The following is a 23,845-nucleotide window of genomic DNA, read 5'->3' on the forward strand; positions in this document are numbered from 1 at the left end:
TGTTAGTCTTTAAGGTGCCACCAGACTCCTTGTTGTTTTTGTAGATACAGACTAACACGGCTACCCCCTGATACTTGACAAGATGTTTAATGTTTGCCTTTAAAAAAGAAACATTCACGGGGTCACAACTACATGTTCAAAAAACAACAACTTGGTAAATAAATACAAAAAGTCACTGTAGAAATTTGATACAACTCGTAGGATAATTAGCCTTTGAACAACTAGTACCTAATCCTTTCCTGTACATAAACTAGAGTGCCAGAGATAGGAGTCAACCAGGACACTGCCAGAAGAGAAAGGGGACAGAGGGAGAAAGTTATGTGATCAGGTGCCAGTCAAGCTGCAAAACACCGATCAGTTGCACTGGTGGCAAATTAATGTTTGTTTTTACCTATAAATCCATAACTCCACTGATTCCATCTATTCTGGCTGTATTGGAGAACACAATGGAAAAAATATATTGTTAATGTGTTCAATGCTGTGTATACAGTAGAACCTCAGTTACGAACACCCGAGGAATGGAGGTTGTTTGTAACGCTGAAATGTTGGTAACCCTGAACAAAACATTATGGCCATTCTTTCAAAAGTTTACAACTAAACACTGACTTAATGCAGCTTTGAAATTTTACTTTGTAGAATAAAACTGCTGCTTTTAAGCATCTTATTTTAAATGAAACACACATAGAAACAGTTTCCTTATCTTGTCAATTTTTTTTAATCTTTCCCTTTATTTTTTTAGTAGTTTACATTTACCACTGTACTGTACGTGCTTTTTTTGGCGGGGGGGTGCGGTGCAGGGGGTCTCTATTGCTGCCTGATTGCGTGTACTTCCAGTTCCAAATAAGGTGTGTGGTTGGCCAGTCAATTTGTAACTCTGAGGATTTACTATATTTAGTTTACAAGCTATGCAAGTCTAAAAAAATCTCTTGTAGTCACTGTCATTTTTTAGGTTTCAGAGTAGCAGCCGTGTTAGTCTGTATCCGCAAAAAGAAGAACAGGAGTACTTGTGGCACCTTAGAGACTAACAAATTTATTAGAGCATAAGCTTTCGTGGGCTACAGCCCACTTCTTCGGATGCATGTCATTTTTTATAAATTCCTCAAGTCCAAATATATGTAACATCAAATACTGGAGTGTATTGGTCTGATTCTCCTGTAAGACGAGCGGGAATCAAGAGTAATTCCAGTGCGGGTGGTGGAGTTGCACCACTCTTCTACATTGGTGTAAAAGAACAATCAGACCCAAAATGTTCTGTTGACATTTGGGACTAGACCTGGTCAAAATATCGGACTGAAGTTTTCCATCAGAAAATGAATTTTTTTGGTCACAATTGAAAAATGTTTTGCAGGAATGTATCGATTTCAATTAAATATTTTCTGTGGAAAAAGTGTTGAAACTAATCATTTTGACTCATTTCATTTTTGTTTTCACTGCTACATTCTAATAATTTTCACACTGTATACAGCTGATATTTTATCTATTATAATATTATCAAAAGTGTTTCAAGGTTTCTGAATAAAATTTTTTTTGGCATTTCTGTTCTGTGGGGGGGGAAATGGCTTTTTGTTCCAATTAAAGAAGGAAACAAATTTTGAAATGTCAGTATTTCCCACAGAATGGGCATTCCATTTTCTAACCAGCTCCAGTTGGGACATTAACAGGTAAATATTTTCCAGGTCTTAATTTAATATCGTTCTTATTCATTCTGTTAGTACTTACATTACAAAAACATTCTTTTGCAGATCAGATCCATATCAAGTAACTCACCCTTTTTTCCTCTACAGTCAGAATTTTAAAGAAATCTAGAAATAATGCCTTTCCAGGATGTTGCATAATGCAATATCCAACTCCCTTGATTGCTATATCCATCTTATATACAAGATAGTTTGTGTTTTTAAGCATGACAGAAATTGACAGACCTTATACATTTTAGTACAAGATGACTCTGGAGCTTATAACTGCCTCTCGTGGGGCACTATATCCAATGTTTTATAGTATTCTTCGCATGCTTTGCCTGTAATTTTTTTTTTTTCTATCTAGCTACAGCACTTCCGGGACACTATCATTAATGTTGGCATTGTTGAATTTTAAATTTCTGGTATTTCTTCCTTTTTTGGGCCACTGAGTTTGTGTGTAGGTGGAGCAACATACCCTTCCTCAGTTACACGGGAAAAATGGTGACACTCAGCTTTGCCTGTTATTACAAATTGATGTAACTCAGAATTGGCTCCAAAAGCCTGAGTTTTAAAAAAAGCACCAATAAGTCATGCAATTTGACATCAGAACCACCACATCATCACAGGAAGCAAAAAGAATCAAGCCCTTTATACAAGCTAACCAACAGTACGGCATTTGTTAAACTGTGTGTCATGTAGTCTTTCTAAGGCTAGGTAGGAAAAAAGATTCTGTTGCAAGGTACCACACATGTATGCAGTATCAAATAAGCTCTTGGGTTTGTCAAGTTAGAAATTTTCATCTTTAGTAAGTATGAAAAAGGCAGTTAGATAGCAAAGAAATAACTGAAGAACAGCAGGAGGATTCCTCCCAATAGGTCTAGATTCAGAGCTACAGTCACTGGCACCCAAGTGTTACATTGAGTCCTATCTTACCCAAACACTTCAAAGTTACTAGGTAGACAGATGACTTGTATTACTGTTATGCCACTTTGTATCCTTCCTTCTGTTTTCCTTCCCTTTCCCTTGTGCCACTCCATTATACTTTTTTAAATCTCCCCCCCCCCCCCCCCCCCCCACTTGTATCTCAATTTTCTGTAGACCATTTGTGATTTGGTCCCTACTATGTGCCTACTCTCTTGTACCCATATCTCTTGAGGGAATTTTCCCATGAAGAAGTGGTTGTAACAAGGTAGCTCAACCATAAGGGTTGGACTGCCGGGGTAGCCAATCCTGCTCAGAATGAGAGACCCTGGGGAGAGATCAGGGTGATTGCCCTATAGACAGCAGCAGGAGGCTACAATGAAGAGGGGAGAAACTTGGGGAAATGGTACAGAGATTGTGGGAAAGGCTCCTGTAGGGAAGACCTTGAGGCCAACTGAACTGTGACAGACCCTGACAGAGAGGGGTTTGGGCCTGGAAACCAGAACCAGAGCGCTGAGAGGCTGAGCTTTGGCCAGGTAAAGTCTGGGAGTACTGGGCCCCCAGCTCCTACTACAGACCCTGACTGGGAGATGGGTTTGGGGGCCTGGAAGCCAAAGGCTGAGTTCTATCCAGGTTAAGCCTAACATACTTAGAATTGCTCTAGGAAAAAGGGCTGGGGACTCCCTACCTGAAGGGAGAGCATGAATGAACTTCAGGAGGGACAGTTTGCAAGGACTCTATAAATGAGACCCCAGAAGGGGAATGTTTTAATTACTGGTAGGCGGAGTTGAAGGGGCCCTGAAGAAGGGAGAAATTGGTAGCAGGACATTCCAGAGTGTTCTCTGACCACTAGAGGGTGGTCATGAGGTGGCTGGCCCTATTACAATGGCCACAATCAATTCTCAAGATCTGAATGCTACTGTATTTTATAGGATTTCAGTAAAATACAATATTTTTAAAAGATACAAATGAAGACAAAAAATTAGTTATAAAAATATCTGAAGCATATATACAGCCCTAATAATGAACCTAATCAGAAACATCAGGCCAGATCTTATATACCTCATCCTACTGAAGTCAGCAAGATACTACTCAAGATGAATAGAAGTATCATAAGGAGGAGGGAGAAAACTTGTTCACCTTAGCCTCTAAGGATAGAACAAGAAGCAATGGGCTTAAACTGCAGCAAGGGAGGTTTAGGTTGGACATTAGGAAAAAGTTCCTGTCAGGGTGGTTAAACACTGGAATAAATTGCCTAGGGAGGTTGTGGAATCTCCATCTCTGGAGATATTTAAGAGTAGGTTAGATAAATGTCTATCAGGGATGGTCTAGACAGTATTTGGTCCTGCCACGAGGGCAGGGGACTGGACTCTATGACCTCTCGAGGTCCCTTCCAGTCCTAGAATCTATGAATCATGTGACCTGTAGAAATCAATGGCAAAATTCAATCCTGCTCACAGTGGAGTAAATGTGAGCCCTAAGGGAGGGAGAGAAAGTGCTTGCCTCCGCTCTTTCTTCCTATCTTTTAACAGCACTATAGCATACAGAAAACTGTGTTGTTTGTTTAAAGTTTTCAGCCTTTACTGTGCTTCTCCTGCTGGTAGTCATTTCCCCCCAATTACAGTTCACTTTCTTGTGCAGCAGCAATGGAATCAACATCTCAGCACAGCTGAATGAGCAGATAAGTTACCATGGAGGCTGCCCAGTCAGTAGAAACAAAGTGGGATGAGGCAGAGAAGAGTAGCAGTTTAGGATCTGAACTCACCAACCTAGACAAAGCTGTAATTTTTCACTGGCACTATTGCAAAATACAATTTGCATTTGGGCAGTTGTATTTTCTCAACATGAAAGATCACTGTCTTTGGGCATCAACAGGAGAAACTTTAATATCCATGCTGACAATCACTTCAACTATAGTGCCTTGTCTCAGACCTGAAGTTCTCGTACATACTCTCGATCTCTTATAAACTATCCATCTTCCCACTTTGACCTCCCTGTCAAATGCCTTTTATCTTGGAAAACATTTGAACATAAAGCCTCTAATTGGTCTCACATCAGTTCTACAGCTAGCAGCATCAGTCTATTTAGCTGATAGCTGACACTATTTGTCACACTAACAGCATGGCAGGCCCTTCCCTCAGCTGTTTAAAATAATAGCCTCCCATTATGATGTAAAACTGGCTTAACATTGGTGTAAAGAATTTTTAGATGTTTAAAAACTAAAACATTAATAAAATATTTAAAAGTTAGCTTTCTGGTTTTTTTTTTCGTTTGTTTTTTAAAGCAGGCTGGCCATTTGCTCAGAAACATTAAATAGTGGTCTACATGAAGTTATATAAGTTGGGTGCACAACTGGTTGAAAGACTGTACTCAAAAAGTAGTTATCAATGGTTTGCTGTCAAATTGGGAGGGTTTATCTAGTGTGGTCCCACAGGAGTCAGTCTTTGGTCCGGTACTAATCAATATTTTCATTAATGACTTGAATAATGGAGTACGAAGGAGGATTATAAAATATGCAGATGACACCAAGCTGGGAGGGATTGCAAGCCGTTTGGAGGACGTGTTTAAAATTCAAAATGACCTTGACAAATTGGAAAATTGATCTGAATTTAACAAGATGAAATTCAATAAAGACAAGTGAAAAGTACTTCACATAGGAAGGAAAAAAATCAAATGCACAACTACAAAATTTGGAGTAACTGTCTAAGTAGTAATACTGCTGAAAAGGATCTGGGTGTTATAATGGACCACAAACTGAATATGAGGCATTAATGTGCTGCAGCTAAAAAAAAAGGGCTAATATGATTCTGGGGTATATTAACAGGAGTATTGTATACAAGACACAAGAGGTAACTGTCCCACTCTACTTAGCACTGGTGAGGCCCCAGCTGGAGTACTGGATCTAATTCTGGGCACCACAATTTAGGAAGGATTGGATAACTTGAAAAGAATTCAGAGGAGATTGACAAAAATGATAAAAAAAGGTTTAGAAAACCTGGCCTTTGAGGACAAGTTAAAAAAATTGGGCATGTTTAGTTTTGAGAAAAGAAAACTGAGGTGCAACCTCAGAAGTCTTCCAATATGTTAAAGGCTGTTATAAAGAGGATGGTGATCAATTGTTTTCCATGTCCACCGAAGGTAGGACAAAAAGCAAGGGGCTTAATCTGCAGCAAAGGAGATTTAGGTTAGCTATTAGGGAAAACTTTCTAATTATAAGGGTAGTTAAGCTCTGGAATAGGCTTCCATCATAGGAAGCGTTTAAAAACAGCTTGGACAAACACTTGGTCTTGCCAGAGCACAGGGGGCTGTGGACTTGATGACTTTCTTGAGGTCCCTTCCAGGCCTACAATTCTATGATTCTCCACTCAGGGTGACTCTTCATGGTGTCCTACAAAAGCTACTTGCCTGGAATGGAAGTCCCCAAGTAATTTCGAACAGCTAATGATGCATGCCTAGTGCCTGCCACACTCAATTTCTGGGTGACTCTTGTCCATCCAGTGGAGTCACCTTGCCTAGCTTAGGTAGGTCTACAGGCTCAGAGACTATTCCCAAAACAAGGAACTATATATCCTCCCTTATTTACACCACTAAATGCTGCAATGCAAGCAGTGGGTTACATGTACAGTATTATCATCATATACCATGTTAAGGATGATCAGTAAGTCCTCTACCACTTACCTACTACTTTAGAATAAACTATGTAGCATGACTAGGGCCCTACCAAATTAATGGCAATGAAAACCGTGTCATGGACCGTGAAATCTGGTCTCCCCCAGTGAAATCTTTTGGGTGCTTTTACTGTATATCTGTGGTCACCAACCCGTCGATCTTGATTGACTTGTCGATCCTTAGGACTCTCCCAGTTGATCGTGATCTCTGGCCGCGGCAGCGCAGCAGGGGCTGCCTGCCGCGGCCCCACGCTGCTCCCGGAAGCAGCCAGCACGCCCCTGTGGCTCTGGGGAGGGCTCTCCGCGTGCTGCTCTTGCTTGCAAGCATCACCCCTGCAGCTCCCATTGGCTGGGAAGGGGGAACTGTATAGCCACATGCTCCCCACCCCTCCCAGGGGCTGCAGGGAGGTGTTGATCCCTTCCGGGAATAGCACGGGGCCGCGGCAGGCAGGGAGCCTGCCTTAACTTTGCTGCGCTGCTGACCGAGCTAAGTGCTGCCCAGTGGGAGGCAGCACCCAACCCTGAGCCCCTCCTGCACCCCAATCCCCTGCCCCAGGCTCAGCCCAAGGTCCCCTCCCACACTGTGAACCTCCAGCCCCAGCCCAGATCCTGCACCCCGTCCCGAACCCCAACCCTTGGCCCCAGCCTGGTGAAAGTGAGTGAGGGTGGGGGACAGCATGCAAGACCGATCATGTTCCATGGGCTTTTAGTTTCGGTAGCAATATAAAAATTCTATTTCAGAGAAATAGCACTTACAAACTGCATCTCCATTTTGGCTTGCCAAGCTGAATGCGACACAGTGCTTCAGTCATTTGTATGTTAGTTGCTTTGAGTTTTTTCCCTGCATCTCTTAACACATGGCATTGGTGAGTAAGTGGGGAAACTAGTCTTCATAATATGGTAACTACTTTTTCAGTCTTTTCCTGCTGTGCTTGAACTGTGTGTGTGACAATGCATCATAAAATATGCCAATACTCCAGGATGCCAACCAGAATTGTAATTTTCTAAAGGCTACAAGGGTATTAACTCAATCCAGAGATCGTTCAAAAGGCCTGCCACAGCATGAGCAAACTACTTCACTGAAAAACTGCTGGCAAATTGAAAAAAAAGGAATAATTATCTGCATGGGAGTTCCATACTAGCAACTCTCCCTGCTGCTAGTACAGAGCCTGACACGTGAACATAGAGCATCTCAGAAGCTGCTAACATGCCCCACTTCTTACCTGCTTGGCAGAGCTACCAGTGATGAGGGGACAGGTTTGCTAGTGCTGTAGGAGTTGAACATTTTTTAAAAATGTGTTTGTTTCTTCCCTCCCATTCCTCCAGAAGTTATTGTGAGGTTAGAGGAGAAGAAAAGGGAACTAGGGGAGGAGTATCATGCTCCCACCACTTTAGCATCAATTTGTTTGCTCAGGAGACACAAAAAGACTAAGGCTATACTATCACTTATGTTGGTGTATGTCTCTCAGGGTGTGAATAACTTGCCCTCCCGAGTCACATAAGTTACACCGATCTAAGTGCAGGTGTCCACAGTGCTATGTTGCTGAGAGGAGCTTTCCTGCTGACATAGCTACCTCCACTCATTGGGATGGATTAATTAAATTGACAAGAGAGCTCTCTTCTGTCACTTTACAGCAACTACACTAGAGAATCTACTGTAAACTCTCTAGTGTAGCCATAGCCTGAGTTTAGGGGATGAGAAGGAGTGCTGGGTGGCTGCCCTGATGCAGCAATCAATTCAGAAAAGGAAGGATGCTAGAAGTTAGAATCAGTATTTAAAATAAAACTATTTCCATAGGAAAATAAAATAAAATAAAACAAAACAAAACAAATGGCTTACATGGAGAGGCAGAGTCAATCTGAGAAACTGATTTCACTTTAATTTTCTAAGGCCTCATGAGTAATCAAGTGAAGCTCTAACAAAAATTTTTAAAAAATGGATTAAAAGGTTGATAGCCACTTTTAAAAAGTGACGAATGACTATGAACAAATCATTAACTGTGCCTTTAGCATGCAATTTTCCTGGCAGGCTGAACAGTTTTGCTAAAGCCTTTCACTATCTGCCTGCAGAATTTTGTACATTTAATACATTTACAATAGCTCTGAAGTATATTTTTGCTTAGCAATAGATATGCTGTACACACTGTCCTGGCAACAACAAACAGCGCCATCCAGGAAAAGAACACTTTGTTACATTTTTTGTTCTCCCAGCCAGTCTCTAACACGCCTACGAGCCACTCAGCAGTAGGGGGGGGGGGGGGGGGGAAGGCCTATTCCAATAATTATTTGAAACCCAATATTGAGCAGACATAACAGCACCATCTAAAATGAAAGGGCCTCACCACAAGAGCTTGAGAGATTAGCCAATTAGACACTAGTTCTTCCCCTCATCCACCCTTCTCAGGTTTTGTTTTGTTTTAAAGGGAGCCACTCTATTTCTTCTAGGAGGGTAAATTCACAGCTGGATATTGTAGTGCATAATCTCCTTGTAGATAATCCTATCAGAAGAATAGCATGCCTGCCGGACATCCTGTCAGTATATTCTCAAGTGGAAAGGAGCGCCTCTTTTCAGCCTCTGGTAGGGTTGGCCTCCACAGCACTCATTTGTGGCTTGTCATAGTACTACTCATCCTCTTTGCTTTCCCTCCAGGTGTCAGTAGTCATACACAGCAGCCACCTCGCACGTGGTCTGATGCTGTCAGGACTAAGTCACATCAAAGTTCCTCTGTTTTGAAGGGTATCTAAATTACAAAACAAATATAACAAAACTAGAAAGGAGAACTGACTGTTCCAGTTCATGGCTGGATGCAGCCCTTCTATTCAATCTGTTTTTCTAGATAACACTCCTCTGAACTCCCTGCTTCAGACCTAGCTTCTCTCAGGGAGGCTCTGACAGGCTGCAGTCTTACTCAACTTCCTGGCTCCAGCCAGGCTTCTCTTACCAAGTGAGAGCTGAAAATCTGCTCCCCTTCCCAGTTAGCCACCAACTGACCTGGGTTCTCCCCTTTCACCAGCAGGACATGGCTGACTGATGCCACAGGCTCTTGTTAAGCCCTTCTTGGCCAATGTGAGGTTTGCACTCCCCATCACAGAGTGTAAAAGTTTAAGTTACATAGCAATCAGTCTAAATGTCCTATTAAAAAGATTTCAGAAGGAGAGCCATTATGTTAAAGAGTAGCGTTTCTCCAGCTGATTTGTTGGTTCGTAGCCATCTTGTGACTTTCTTGTCTTGTACTAGAAAATGTAGAGTGGCTACAGAACGTGTGAGAACTTTCTGCGCTGCAGCTCCTGCTATTTGAAACTGCCTTGTTGTACCTGCCTCAACAACTCTCCCACCTCTTATGAAATCACCTCTTCTCTCCCTCTTAAAATTCTTTCTGCTATTATGTTTTTCTAAAGCATTTTAGGATGCAGTCATATGAAAGAATCATGAAATTACATGCCCTTAATCAGAAGATGGCTAGAGCAGAGACGTTGACTGGTACTAAGCCCCTGACAAATCCTGCTCCTTTAGACTTCACCAACCAATATATAGCTTTCTCACAATGATGATGTGTGGAAGGAGGTAACATTTAACCATTGCTAATTAGTAATTGAAACAGCTTTTCAGTGACTAGCATCACATAAGACAAAGGCCTCGTCTTCACTATATTTAAAAAAAGATGGGTTCTTAACGGAGAATAGCTAATTTTAATGTACTTGTGGTAAAATCCTAGATTAGACATGGTACATTATAGTTTTTGTATGAGTTAGCAGATAAAGACTATGGGGGATCCTAGGGTTTAATATTTCTTCCAATTCCAATTTAGGCCTCCTATACCCATGGGCCCTTAACATTTTACACTATTATACTGTCTTAGCATGTAAAATACATAATATAAAGATCAAAGTGCTGCTTCACCATTTTTAAGGGTGAATTGATCAGCTGCATTTGATAGTTTTCAGATCCAAAGAATAGTTAATAAACATTGAGATATAGTGTAGTCAATGTAGTCAAAATGGGACTATCATATATAATGTGAACTTGTTAATATTCTTTAATCACAGCTGTTACAAAGGAAACTAATTATTCCTTTCATCATTTTGTATCCCCACAAAAGCCTTCTCTTACACAATTCAAAGTGAACTGGAAAAGAATGAGATATTAATGACTAAAACTAAGAGGCAAAGGATAGTCTGTTATTTCTTTTATAAGATGCACTTTAGGCAAGTTGCAGAGTTTCTGAATGTAGACACTTTAAAAATTATTTTCATGAAAAAATTACAAACATGAAAATTGGTAGAATAATATAATGTTGTTGCCACAAAAAAGATTTGGAAAAGCCAACTCTGACAAGTTGCTAAGTAATAGTGTCCTGTTGTCTACTTGTAACTCAATACCCAGCCAGAGGTTTGTGCGAGTATGTATTTGAATTTGATACTCTTCAAATACTGTTTATGCTAGAAATCTGAACCATTGATGAAAATGGTTTTCATGGCAACAATATCCCTGAAGTGGTATTGAAAATGGCTTGATTACTAATGTAGACAGGAAAAAAACATTGTCATATCATTTCAGAAAGCAAATCTCAATTATATGTCTACACTGGGGAAATTTACATACATTAAAAAAAAAAATACAACACCTCAGTGCATCCAGTTCAGTTCCATTAGACTTTCAATAAATTTAACTAAAATGGTGGTGAAAATGATTCCAGATGCTGAAGACTTGTTAATTCACCTCTTTTCCTACCCTCCAGTTTTAAACACATTTACATCCTAACTACCCTCCTGTTAACATTTATCACATAACCAGATTCTTTTTAGGACAGGAAAACTATTTCAGAACCAGCTAAAGATCTAGGACAAAAAATTACTCTTTCAGTTTTGTCAATGTATTTCAATAAATACCTGCTTCAAAGCTCATTAACTGTAACAGAAAGGTACTTTTCAATCCATGTTCCAAAACAGATACCTAACTATATAATAATTGTCAGTTATAAAATGCTGGTTCAGCTACAGAGTTGATGAGATTGCTGTTTTGTTTTTCGCTGTTTTCATTTGATTTTTAACTGTTACAGGACAATTGTTTCCTATAGAAATATACACAAACAGCATATTCTCCTGTGCTTCCATATGGATCTAAATTAATTAATTTTTTTGTCTGGACAGTAGCGCCGTAATATGGCCTTCACTTTTTGTTTAAGCATGCAAATATAAACAGTTGCAGATCCAATGGAACAGAATGTAACTGTTCAGTTAAGATAAATTAATGTTAGTACTGTTGCAGAAAATCTACCATAGTTTGGCCTCACTAACAGATTTTAACTATTTGTCTCCTTCTGTAGTGCACTGCTGCAGAATTGTTAGCTAAATATTCAAATGACAGTAGGCAAATCTTGCTGCCCAGTGATCATGTTTCAGGGCACACAATATCTATTGACAAAATGCCCACACACAACCACATGTCCAGCCAAACGACTAGAGGTATTCTACTTGATTTTGTGCTGGATTGCTTAAGATACATAAAACGCAAGCAGAAACAAAACAATGAGCAAGTCACTTAATACAATAATACTGTAACCAGAACAGTGGAACGCAAACATAAGTGTATATTGCTTTTACTATGTCCAGAGATTCTTACAGGCATTAAATAAGTTATAAAAAACAGTCATACTGTGACGTTGCACTCTATATGATTTTATGAAAATATGCTAATGAGCGTGAATATAATGTAACTGGAATATGCTTCATGCAAAAGGTCTCTTGTAAGATATCATTACAAAGCTTATAATCTACTGCATGTGGTCATCCTATTTATATAAATGTATCACTCTTGTATCTAAAACTAGAAATATGAAAATATAACTCTGCTATTTATGTTTAGTTTTTGATTTAGGATCTTAAACTGTTTAAAACTAATACATGTTTTGCCCCCCCCAGGCATGGTAATAAGCAAATCTGTGGGCTATCAAGGCACGTTTTCTAACCTGGATTTGATTGTTTTTTATTATTAACCAGGTACATTAATTCAACATTGTTTACTTGTAGGAAGCCTGCTTAGAGAGCTGTGTTTTTAAATGAAGGCAGAAGCCCTACGCTACTTATGAATTTGCTTATTAAGCACATTTAAGCTTACTGAAGAGACTCCCATTTAAATTGGAAAATTGTTTTAAGTGGTGTTATTACAGGAAGAAGTGACTAAAAATGACATCTTCTAGTTCCACATTTATTCATCAAATTTTATATTGAAGTTTGCTGCTTACCAGTTTTAATAAAAACAAAATGGTAACACAGCAAATTCAACCATGTCTCTTTAAATCACGCTGTTCTTTCTTCATCATTCCTCTCCCCTATAATGAAGATTCATAGGTGCCAAGTTTTATAGTTCCATGTAACACTTTATGCAACTTATTCAATGAGACAATTTACATATTTGCATGTAATTTGTACATAACTATAAACGGCAGCATAAGAAAAATCATGTGGATGTAATGTTGGTGAAATGCAGTGGCTTGACTGCCTTGGTGAATGGAGTCCTCTGTTTATTATTTACAAGACAGCATTAGAGCAAGCTTTTCACACACACACCAGAAGGGTCACCTCTTATGGGCACAGCGTGTATGAGGAGATAGTGGAGGAAGGAGATGCTAGTAACTAAGGGTACTGTGAAGTTGCCGACAAAACTTTTGTCTTTCATGGGTACTTAAAAAAAACCCTCCATGAAAGACAAAAGTTTTGCCGACGCAAGTGGCAGTGTGAATTCAGCTTTGTCGACAGGAGCACTCTCCTGCAGTCAAAGCTAACGCTGCTCGCGGGGCTGGGAGTATTTTGTCGGCAAAAGTGCCGAGAAAATACTGACAAAGAGAGTTTACACACGCTGGCTTTTAGCGACAAGGCTGTGTCGACATAGCCTTGTCGCTAAAAGCTGCAGGGTGTAGACAAGCCCTAAGATTGGCAGAGACAGTTCAGTTTCCATGGCTCGGCTTTTCTGCGGAGTATTCTAATTAGCGCAAAGCATGGTAGTGAGCTTGTGATGTGGGAGTGAGAACTGAGATCCATCAAATTTCTCATATAGATTCCAAACAGCCATTAGATGGAAACAATTTTTAATCCCTACTGAATCTAGCCTAGCCTAGCTCTAACTGGTGACTTACAAATGAGAAGCTCTGTAGCTCCTTAGCAACGTAGTAAGGCATCCAGACCCAAGTATGAACTATTAATGTAATACCTTCAACAATAAGACTTGCTTTCTGGAAAGATAAGTTTACTAAATCAAGTTCTAGCCTTTTGGAGCTTCCACAAGCGAGATCTCCCACCATACGCTGCTTTCCTGCAAAAAAAGTCTACAATCAAAGTCCCCACCCTGTTCAGCTGCAATTAATCAAAAAGCAAATATGCAACCTTTTCAGCCCCCTTGTGCAGATTATGATACAGTCTTAAATTACATGTTCACATACTATTTTTTCCCCAGCCCTCCTGTGATGGGGCATCCACGCTACACCAGCATGTAAGGGGTGAATAGACCCCTAGGGAGGCTGCACAGGAAGCAGCCAATAGTAGAGAAGCCGTGAGGAACAGCCAATCCAGGCCCATATAAGAGGAGCCACAGGGGAAAACAGGATCAACTGCTGCTAGGAGCCTAGGCAATGAGGACTGTGTCCCTTGCATGCTAAAAGAAAGGAGCGGGGCAGCAAGTGAGAGTTCCTGGTGGACTGCAGGGACTGAGCAGCTGAGTGCCCTGAGGCAAGGGTGAAGAAGGTGCTGGGGCCATAGGGATCACAGCAGGAGGCTGCTATCCACTGGGTCCCTGGACTGTGACCCAGAGTAGTGGGTGGGCCAGGGTCTCCCTTCCCCCCCCATTTGCCACTGAGGAAGTGGCATGATTATTGGACTGAGACACTAACCCCTGGAAGTGGGGAGAACACAGATGATGACACAGCTGTAGGGCTGAGTCACAAAGAGGGTGCTGTGGATCCTGAGGCTGTGAGAGGGGCTACAGACAGATGCAGTGACAGTGCGCAAGCCGCAGACAGGGGGCGCTGGCCTCAAGCTAATCCCCAGAGTGACCAAGAAGAGGCGCCAGTCCAGCGGTGAGTGATGCGCCCCGTGACACTCCCCACCTTATTCAGAGAATGGATAGCTATTTCTTTTTATCCTCAACACTGAATGTGTGGCCCCAGGCTTTATTTAATGGACACCATCCAAATCCTGCATTGAATACAAAATTATTAATTTGCACAAGTGTTTCTCTGATGTTCTCATAGTACGAGTACTTCACAAACATTAATGCATTTATCTTCACAACACTTCTTCTTATCCTCTGTGAGATTAAGCGGTGTTATTATCCCCATTTTACAGCTGTGGAACCGACGCGAAATTAAGGTAAAAAGTATCCACTAAATTTTGGTGCCCAACTTGAGACATCCAAGGCCTCACTGTTCAGAGTATTTAGAATTTTTTCAGCACTATACATGTTCAAAGCATAGCTCTAATCAACTTCAGTTGCAGTTCTAAGTGCTCAGCGCATGTGCAAATCTGGTCTCGTGTCTCTCAGCGGGAACCCAGAAAATGAGGAACACACACAGGCCAACTGTGAAAACTGAGATGTGGTTAACTGACTTGCCTAGCATTCTGTGGCAGAAGCAGGGATTACCACCCAGGAGAACTGGATTGGTTCAGTTCTTTTTCCGTAAGACTATTTTTATTCTTCCAGCAATCCTCTGTCTCTGTAGGACCCCTGCCTCTTCCAACTTCTGCAACAAATGAGGCAGGGGTCCTACAGACACTACAGAACTCTGATTCACTTCCTGAGCACCATCCATTTTATGTACAAATGAGACAGGTGTCCTCTGGAAAAAAATAGTATGTGATAAGTAAAGACTATATCATAATGCATATGCCCGAGAGGGTAACATTAAAGATGCAAAGGCACCCTTAACTTTGGCATTTCCTAACTTTTGAATGCTTCACTTTGCAACCTTATTATTGTTAAAAACATACTTTTTCGTATGTATTTTCCCAATTAAAAAAAAACACACACACACGAAGATTTCAAACAAACAAAACAAAAAAACCCAGGAATTCTATCACATGTAGCCATATTTACCCTCAACTTTGGTCATAAGCAGGTCCATTTGGACCTTTAGATCCACAGCACACAATCCTCTACCATTTGTACTAACAGAGTAAATGGCAGCAATAGGAGATCGTTATCTTCTGAATACTAATCACTGGGAAAGAGGGGGAGATGCCTAATTTGCTATTGGGATACACAGCTATTTGCTGACAGCAGAGAAATGTAGCTGAGGACTTCTGGGTTCAATTCCAGATTCTATGAGGGAGTGTGTCCTATCCATGATTCTAGATTCTTCTGTCCTTCACTGTGCCTATCCACCATCACCACCCTGTGTTTCCGAAAATAACTATTACATAGGGAGCTGCTAATCTAATATACAGAATGGACTTGCAAAATGCAAAACCCCAGTGAATGCATGATCAAATGGGTTGTTTTTTTTAAATTCAAGATAAATGCGTGCACACATACAAAAACAGAGAGACAGCAACACACAGAGGAGACAGTGAATATCCAGAAAAGACTGAAAACCTCCCGCAATTCACATTCTAGTACAATACTTGGGCACAAAATATTGGTATGTGAGGTAAATATACTTACTTCATACTATTCCTTGTAACAAGGAAAACAATCCAGCCAAAAAGAAAATGGAGGAGAAGAATGAATAGCAGTCGGGGAAAAGGAAGAGAAACTAATAAGAAAACAAAACTGGGGTTTTTTTTAATCAAATTAATTGAATTAATTTTAAAAAAGCTAAAACACAGAAACAATTAAACTCAAAGTCTCCCCCAGCTCACTTGCTAATAATGCAAATGACGGCTGCATTCCTTCGATCAACTTGTGTCCTTTGTTACAGATGAGCAACCCCACAATGATCAGAGAGATTGCATGGGCTAACAGACAGCATGACTGTCTGACCCTCAAATCCTAAACTACATCAGACTGGGCCTCCTACTGGGAAGTATCCAAAAATAGCAGCTTCTAGACCATTCACCACTCGGGAGAAAGTGAAACAGATATTTCTAAAACTTATTTTGAAAGTATGTTTTTAAGATAGATTCTGAAAATAAAGGATGCAGACTATTAGTACAGCACTTTGAGCCTGATTCCACTCTTCTCATCTACATCCTGCATTCCTACTAAGGGTATGTCGACACTGGAGGTCGAATTTCCAGCATATGTAGACATACCCCACTTGCTCTGATTCAGCTACCTCATGTAAAAACAGAAGTGTAGCCACAGCAGCACAAGCAGCAGGAGAGGCTAGCCACCTGCGTATGTACCTAGGGTCCTGGATAGGACCATACTTGGGGAAGCTAGGCCATCCTGCTCATCACACTGATGCGGCTACCCCTCTATTTTTAGTGTACTAGTTCAATCAACGCAAGTGCAGGTATGTTTGCTGGAGCTGGAAATTACACCGTCCAACTCCAGTGTATTATCCAAACCCTCATTATGGTTGCATATTTAGAGCATACCCCTTGACAGACTTCAAGTGAAATACCTATACAAATGAGATTTTTTTTTTTTTTTGTTTGGGGGACAAATGCTGGGTCTGTCCTGAGGACCACTTTATCATGATGGAAAGATGTGATATTGTGGTTCCAAACAGACAGACCCCTGACTCAGATTTCCTTCTGACTGAGGTATAGGCAGTCATAGTAAAGACAATATAATTATTGCAAAATATGACACCTGAACTCAAAGCTCAAATGCACTAGTCCTCATGTGGCCCTCCTGGTCATCTGAGTTTGAGACCCCTTGGTTAGGCTCCAATATCCACATTTAGTCATTTAAATAAAAGTAGACTGTTTTTTCCTAAAATGCTGAGTACCTACAGCTCTCATTGACTAAACTTGAGTATCTAAATTTTACTAGGGATAGCGCTCACAAAATTTAAGTTTGAAAATCTGGCCTTACAGAGTTTGCTGGGGTGCACTGTGGCCCAGTTTGTTATGCATTAATTGTGAAGCCAAGCACCCAGGTCTTGATAATTAGAGTTTTTAAACGAACATGCAGCATCAAAGTAGGTGGTTCTGTATATGCATACTTCCCTACATAGCTGAAGTTAGTTAACTATTCAGCTAGTAAGCTGTAAATTGAATGAGGCATCATTAGCTTGATCTGCATCACACACTCAATTTACTAATCTAGTGACCAGTCCCAACCCATTTATTTAAAATGGTCATTTTTTGTCTATTCAAGAAATTAAAAATATAAAAACTGGGGAATATCAGATACAAAGACTTCATTTCAAATACTAGTAAATGTTACTAAGTGACAAGTGTATCATACCTAGCTCATCACTTGCAAAACCCAAGCACTTAAGAGCAAGGAAATTAATAGACATAAATCTTACAGTGCCCCTAAACTCCAATTAACTTCTATCAGATATAAATACATATTTCATCACAATGCCCCTGCTGACTTCAGTGGAAGCAGGATTGACCCCTTAGTATCTTCAATGACTGTACTATTACAGGATGGGTTAAATTAAACCATTTTTGCAGCTGGTGGGTGTAACTGCCACTTTCCATTAGAAACAGTTAAACACTCCTTTATGAAATAATTGTGGTCTCCAATTCAAAGGACAGGCACATGTCACCACCCAAAACAAAGGCACACCTGAGGCCACTCAGGAATTTGAACTATGCAAGCACAGTGCTCCTTAGGTATTGGGGGGGAGAAGGAGGGAGGAAATGTGCGTGAGAGAGCAAGAGCAAGGGAACCGGCAGAGACTGTCACAGCCTGGACAAGCATGGTCTGGTGCTGGCTAATAGTTTCTTTGCTTACAGCTTCGAGCCTTTATCGCCTGTTTTTGGATCCTCTTGTGTTCAGGGAAAACAGGATTTTGTACATTCCTTGTAAATAAACAAGATTGATGACTCCATCATAAATTTCTCCTCCTAAGAAGAGCAACCTGCAGGACCCCATATTTTTGGCTGGCCACTCAGGCCAAAAAGGGGTAACAACACTCTTCTTTACTGGTCCCTTCACAGTAGGAATGGAAGATTGGTCTGTCATATGAATTGTAGCTAGGTGGGACAAACTTTCTAGCTCACATCAACTGGGGTTATTAGTGATAAGGACAGAGCGGAGGAAGCCTGGTTTTAAACTGGCTCAGGGCCTTCTTCCTGATCCAGCAAATGGACAAAACCTCTGGTCCATGAAAGACCCTATTCCTTAGAGAAGGGTTGGAAGGACTTGGTCTACTGAGGTCCATAAAACTGGGTACTTGTTCTGAGCTGAAGCCGTGTTGAACTTGTTACCACAAAGGAAATCCCTTGGGCAGGGTGTTGAAGGATTGCTTCTGCCAGAGCCCATGTTAGAGTTGGGATGATGCATACTAGCTTGTATCAGAACTGTGCAGCCTGGAATTAGGTGGTCAGAAGTAAGTGAGACACAAGTCCCACCAAAGAAATGCAATGCATGGGGAGCTGAAAGCCTGACAGTGGTGCCCTTGCTGGAGCCCCAAGGGAAATACTGGTGCGGTTGGCCTGAACTGTGACAGAGGTGACCTCTATCCAGGGGTGGCTCATCAGCTTAAGCAAGTGAGGCACAGCTTAACCAAAGAATTCAGAAGCCAATTCCCCAAAGCTACATTTGTGTATATAAAGATTAAGGACAGATATATATAAGTAGCATAAATCCGTAAGAAGCACTTGTGATTTGATTTAAATGTCACGTTACTCGTACTCTCTCCATCTCCGTAATGCCAAAAAATGTAGTGCTGTGGATGAGGCTCAAATCACGGTGTAGGTAGTGCCTCAAAGCTGCCTTGTAACTATGGCAACTAACCCCGCTGAGGAGCTACTTTGAGGGCAGTGTTGTGCTAGCCAGGGCTTGGTAAGACCATGGCAGGGTTGCAGAGGTTAAGGCCAGTTCTGCCAGAATGGATGTAGGGTTCCCTCCCGGCACTGATACAGTGAAAATGCAGGGGAGCTCCCTACATCGCCGAGGGGCCTAAGACACAAGGATGCAAGTCGCAGAGGAAGGTGTAGACATCCTGGGTTAGCGGATTAGAGCCTCCCAACCAGGATTACAAAGAACCCGATGAGCCCCTGGCTGTGGGGGAGGCCACCCCACTGCTGAACAATTCCTGCCCTGGGACCGCTCCCACACTCCTGGCTGGTGAGAGAGTGGGGTATGACAGCAGAGCTGCAGAGGGCTCCTTGCATGACCACAGGGCCAGTGACACTGGACATCTGCAGATGCAAGGGGGCGGCTAGTGCCTTGGAAGGGCAGAACAAAGGCACTCCCCATCCCTGGCCAGGATTGCAAGGAGGAACATGTATATTGGAATGTGAGAGTTTGTGATATATGCCTCACCTGTCAAAGTCATCAGCTGCCACTAACTCAATCCCAGCTGAAAGGAGCAACAGAGTGGATAGTCCCCAGCAAACAGTGAAGAACGAACGAGACAGAAAAATAGGTTTGTAAGCTTGATTGTCAGGATGATTTTGATATAAGTCAATGTGTGTTGATCACATGCCTCAAAAGGGAGGATACCAGGCCCAAACCTCTTGTCAAGTCAAAGCTGATAAAGGATACAGAAAAAACAGCCACATTTTTGGCTTGCTATTAAGGTTATAGGCACGCAAAAAAAAAAAAAAAAAAAAAAAAAACCACCGAAGCTGAACTCAGCTGTTTTATAGCAGAGCAATGAACTATTTTTTATTTATTTATTTATTTATTTTTTAAACAAAAGTACCTTTCAGAGATGATTCAAGTCACCAAATTAGAATCTGGATTTCAAGCACTTGAATGTTCAGAAGTATTTGGATCTGAAGTTTTGGGTCAAGTTTATGTATTGTATAACTATTACAGCGCTTTAATATCTTTTCTAAACTTAACAGGCACATTTCAAATAAAGTATTTTTCAGTCAAGGTAATGGATTTATCCCCTCACATGCTCATGTCTGAAGATGACAAAAATATCTACCAACAAATTGTTTCCCTCCGGCGCTCCTGGCTGTAATGTAATAGTTTATCTTGTCTGGAGTGTCAGAAGCCTCAAATTTCTCCCCAGAACCCATTTTACTTGCTCACTCCATCCTTGCATACCATGCTCTCTATGTAGACACATCATGTGGGAGAACTTGACAGAGCACTTTTGGAGCTGAATTGTCAATTAGAACAAGATGATAAAGGTCACAAGATCAAGCAACTGGAGTGCTATAGATTTACACCTCAGCTTGTCCCATAGTAAGTGTAAACAAACACTGACAACCTGTTTTGCCTGTTACTACTTGGAGCATTTATGTCATTGAGTATTATGTGCTATCTTTCTAAAGTATCAGAGGGGTAGCTGTGTTAGTCTGAATCTGTAAAAAGCTGCGCTGCCGTCTGCCGCGAGGGCTCCGCAGGGACATGCAGGGCGCTATGGTTTTCCGCGCCGCCGCCCCCTACAGGGCGGTTGGAGAGGAACAAAAAAAAAACAAAAAAAAAAAACCCGGCTGTGCCGCCCTAGGATTGGGCAGAATACCGCCTCGAACAATCTGCCGCCCCAAGCACCAGCTTGCTCAGCTGGTGCCTGGAGCCGGCCCTGCTGCTGAGCTCCAGTTCATTTGCAAATTTGACACCATCAGATCAGGATTAAACAAAGACTATGAATGGCTATCCAACTACAGAAGCAGTTTCTCCTCCCTTGGTGTTCACACCTCAACTGCTAGCAGAGCACCTCACCCTCCCTGATGGAAATAACCTCGTTATTTCCATACTGATTTATACCTGCCTCTGGAAAATTCTATTACTTGTGTCTGATGAAGTGGGCATTCACCCACGAAAGCTTATGCTCTTATCTTTCTAAAAGATCTGCAGATCTCCTTTTAATTATTCAGCAGTGGAATTACTGGTTTAAAATAAACTCCTCTGTTTTGAAATAAAGGACCAGATTCTCTCTGAAAATTTACAACTTTAAAATATAGTGAATCTATGACTCTCATTCAGCACTATCTAAGTTGTAAAAGATTTTCAAAGGGACACTTTGGGGTATAAATCTGTTTTTAAAATCAGCTGATTTTACTAAGAAACCAAATTAATTTACTATTAATACTACACCTCTACCCCGATATAACGCTGTCCTCGGGAGCCAAAAAAATCTTACTGCGTTATAGGTGAAACCGCGTTATATCGAACTTGCTTCGATCCACCGGAGTGCGCTGTGCAGCCCCGCCCTGCCCCCCCCGGAGCACTGCTTTACTGCGTTATATCCGAATTCGTGTTATATCGGGTCACGTTATATCGGGGTAGAGGTGTATTAGGCAATCCATTCAGTCTTGATGAATAAAAGACTTGTCAGTTTCACTTTCTGGTTCTCAGGAGCTACCACAATACTGCAGGGGGTTTTTTTCAGTTACCAACTCTTTACAAGAAAGTTTTAAATCTTAACTAAACAAGAAGTGTTCAAGTTCCAAATACTGCAACTATTTATACATATGCTAAACTTTAAGAATGAAATTAATTCCATTACCTCAATAGGACTATTTGCCTGTTTATCTTTAAGCATGTAAATGTTTGAAAAAGACCTAGCATACTCTCATGCCACTTTTAAAGTTTATAAAACTTTTATTATATTTTCTCTCTAACACTGATAACAACTGCATAGAACATGTGAGACAGCTTGTGACCCCTAGAGCTGTTTATATTAACTAAACACTGGGAATAAACTAGCTGGCAATGTCAACTTAAAAAAAACCCCACAACTTGAGGGCAAGACTATGACTTTTGACTTAGAAAATAACGTGTCCTAAATGACAGAGAAGTGGTTAAAATTCAACATGACTCCTTTATAATAAAAATGATCCCTCAGCCTGCAAAACAAATTGAGGGAATGAACCGAGCAAAAACAATCATTCTGGCAGCAGAAAACGCCTATTAGCATAGGTGTGTGAAAAGTGAGATTCTAAAACAAGAGTTACACAGTCCTGCAGAAGGAAAAAGTTTGTTACTCATTAACATCAGCACTAGAAGCAGAGTGACTGTTAGTCTCAAAGGTGCCACAGGACCCTCTGTTGCTTTTTACTAGAAGCAGAGTGACTGTTACCGATGCCTCACTGTAAGGATGCCTGTTCCCAATGCATACACCCCCAGGACTCTCTCCCCTCCCTGCTGGGCTCTTTGGCTCCTATTGTTCACTAGTCCTCCCTCTCCTTGGGGGTAGCTGGGTGTTCGCAGGGACTGGGGTGGGTGGCGTGTCCTGGAGCAGGGAGCTGCAGGTTGCACGGGACCCCACAGCCATGCCCCCCGGGTGGGGGCGGGGCCAGGGAGGCTCCATGTTACTCTGCACAGGCCCCGAGGGGCGCCCCTGCCCGTGAAACTTTCCACCCCTAACCAGGTCCTGGTCGGAGCCAGCCAGGCACTGGGCTGGGGGTTTCGGCGGGTCCCGCCTCGCAGCAGGGCAACAGGACGCCCAGGCTCGCTCTGTCAGTGCTCAGCCCCCCGACCCCGACAGCCCGGGATCTCCCCTCCCTGGTGCCCCGCTCCTGCAGCCGCTCACCTCGCCCCCGCGACCGGGCGCTGCCGCAGGCTCTGGGCCAAGCAGAAGGCGGCAGCAGCGGCCATGCAGAAGCCGGGTGCAGAGAGGCGGCTCCTAACTGCGCGGAGCTGGACGCAGGCGCCACAGCCAAGCGAGCTCCGGCTCGTCAGCGCGGCTGCCGGACAGGGCCCCGGTCCCGCCCCTCGGGGGAGGAGCCGCTGCCACCACCTCCTTCTCCGTCCGGCGGGGCGGGCTGCGGGGCGCGCCTGGCAGGGGGCGCCTGTGGGCGGGCGTGAGGGGCGGAGTGTGACGTGTGAGGCAGACATGGGGGTGAATGAGGTACAGACACTGTGTGTGTGTGTGTGTGTGTGTGTGTGAGAGAGAGAGGGAGAATTTGCTTCTGAGAGCGGCAGTGAAGTTGTGAGGAGAGAAGAGATTGTGTGTATGAGGAGAAGTGTGAGCGAGACGCCAGCGTTGTCCGCGCAAGAAAGTGGCGGAGGTTTCAATAGTGACTTCAACCCCATTTAGTGGAGTTGGGCAGGACTTAGCTGTTGGATTTTTTTGTGGCAGAAAATGCAGCATCCACCAGAGTGAAATTTGTGGTGGAAGAACAGTTCCGCACTAGTTCTATGAACCAGACACAGCCTCCAAGGGCATGTCCACACTAGAAAGGTAAGTCGACTTATATTAGGTCGACTTACAGCCACTGCAGTAATTACTGTGGTGGTGCATGTCCACAGTACCCTCCGTGGGTCAGTAGTGCGCGTCCTTGCCAGGAGCGCTTCCACTGACCGAAGAGGCCCAGTAACTCCCTGCCAGAAGCCCTGCGGCACCACAGGCTCCTGGGTGGGCCCCCATCCCCGGCTCCCCATTACCCACAGGGAGCAGGGGGCAAGTGGCTCCAGGGGCTTCTTGGCCCCGGTGAGTGGGGTCCAGATGCCTGGGCTTCTCGCCCTGGCTCCCCGCTGGGAACAGGATCCAGCTGGGCTCTGGTTGCCAGGCTTTCTGGTCAAATTCAGGGCTCCTGCCATGAAATTGACAAGACAGC

The 23,845-nt window shown here is 42.5% G+C and overlaps 1 protein-coding gene across 3 annotated transcripts in view; it reads right to left on the reverse strand.

The window, feature by feature from the left end:
* ECI2 (enoyl-CoA delta isomerase 2) overlaps positions 1 to 22,983 on the reverse strand; it is a 45,303-nt gene extending 22,320 nt beyond the window's left edge. For 2 of the 3 annotated variants that reach the window (XM_034762253.1, XM_034762252.1), the window contains exon 1: positions 22,819 to 22,983. In XM_034762253.1, the coding sequence (XP_034618144.1) occupies positions 22,819 to 22,883 (65 nt within the window). In that variant the 5' untranslated portion in view covers positions 22,884 to 22,983. Of the gene's footprint in view, positions 1 to 15,920; positions 16,012 to 19,649; positions 19,678 to 22,818 lie in introns of those variants that run through there. The other variant, XM_034762251.1, reaches the window with a different exon arrangement.
* Between the last annotated feature and the right edge of the window lie 862 nt (positions 22,984 to 23,845).

Source organism: Trachemys scripta, chromosome 2, assembly GCF_013100865.1.
Source record: "Trachemys scripta elegans isolate TJP31775 chromosome 2, CAS_Tse_1.0, whole genome shotgun sequence".
Taxonomy (NCBI): Eukaryota; Metazoa; Chordata; order Testudines; family Emydidae; genus Trachemys; species Trachemys scripta.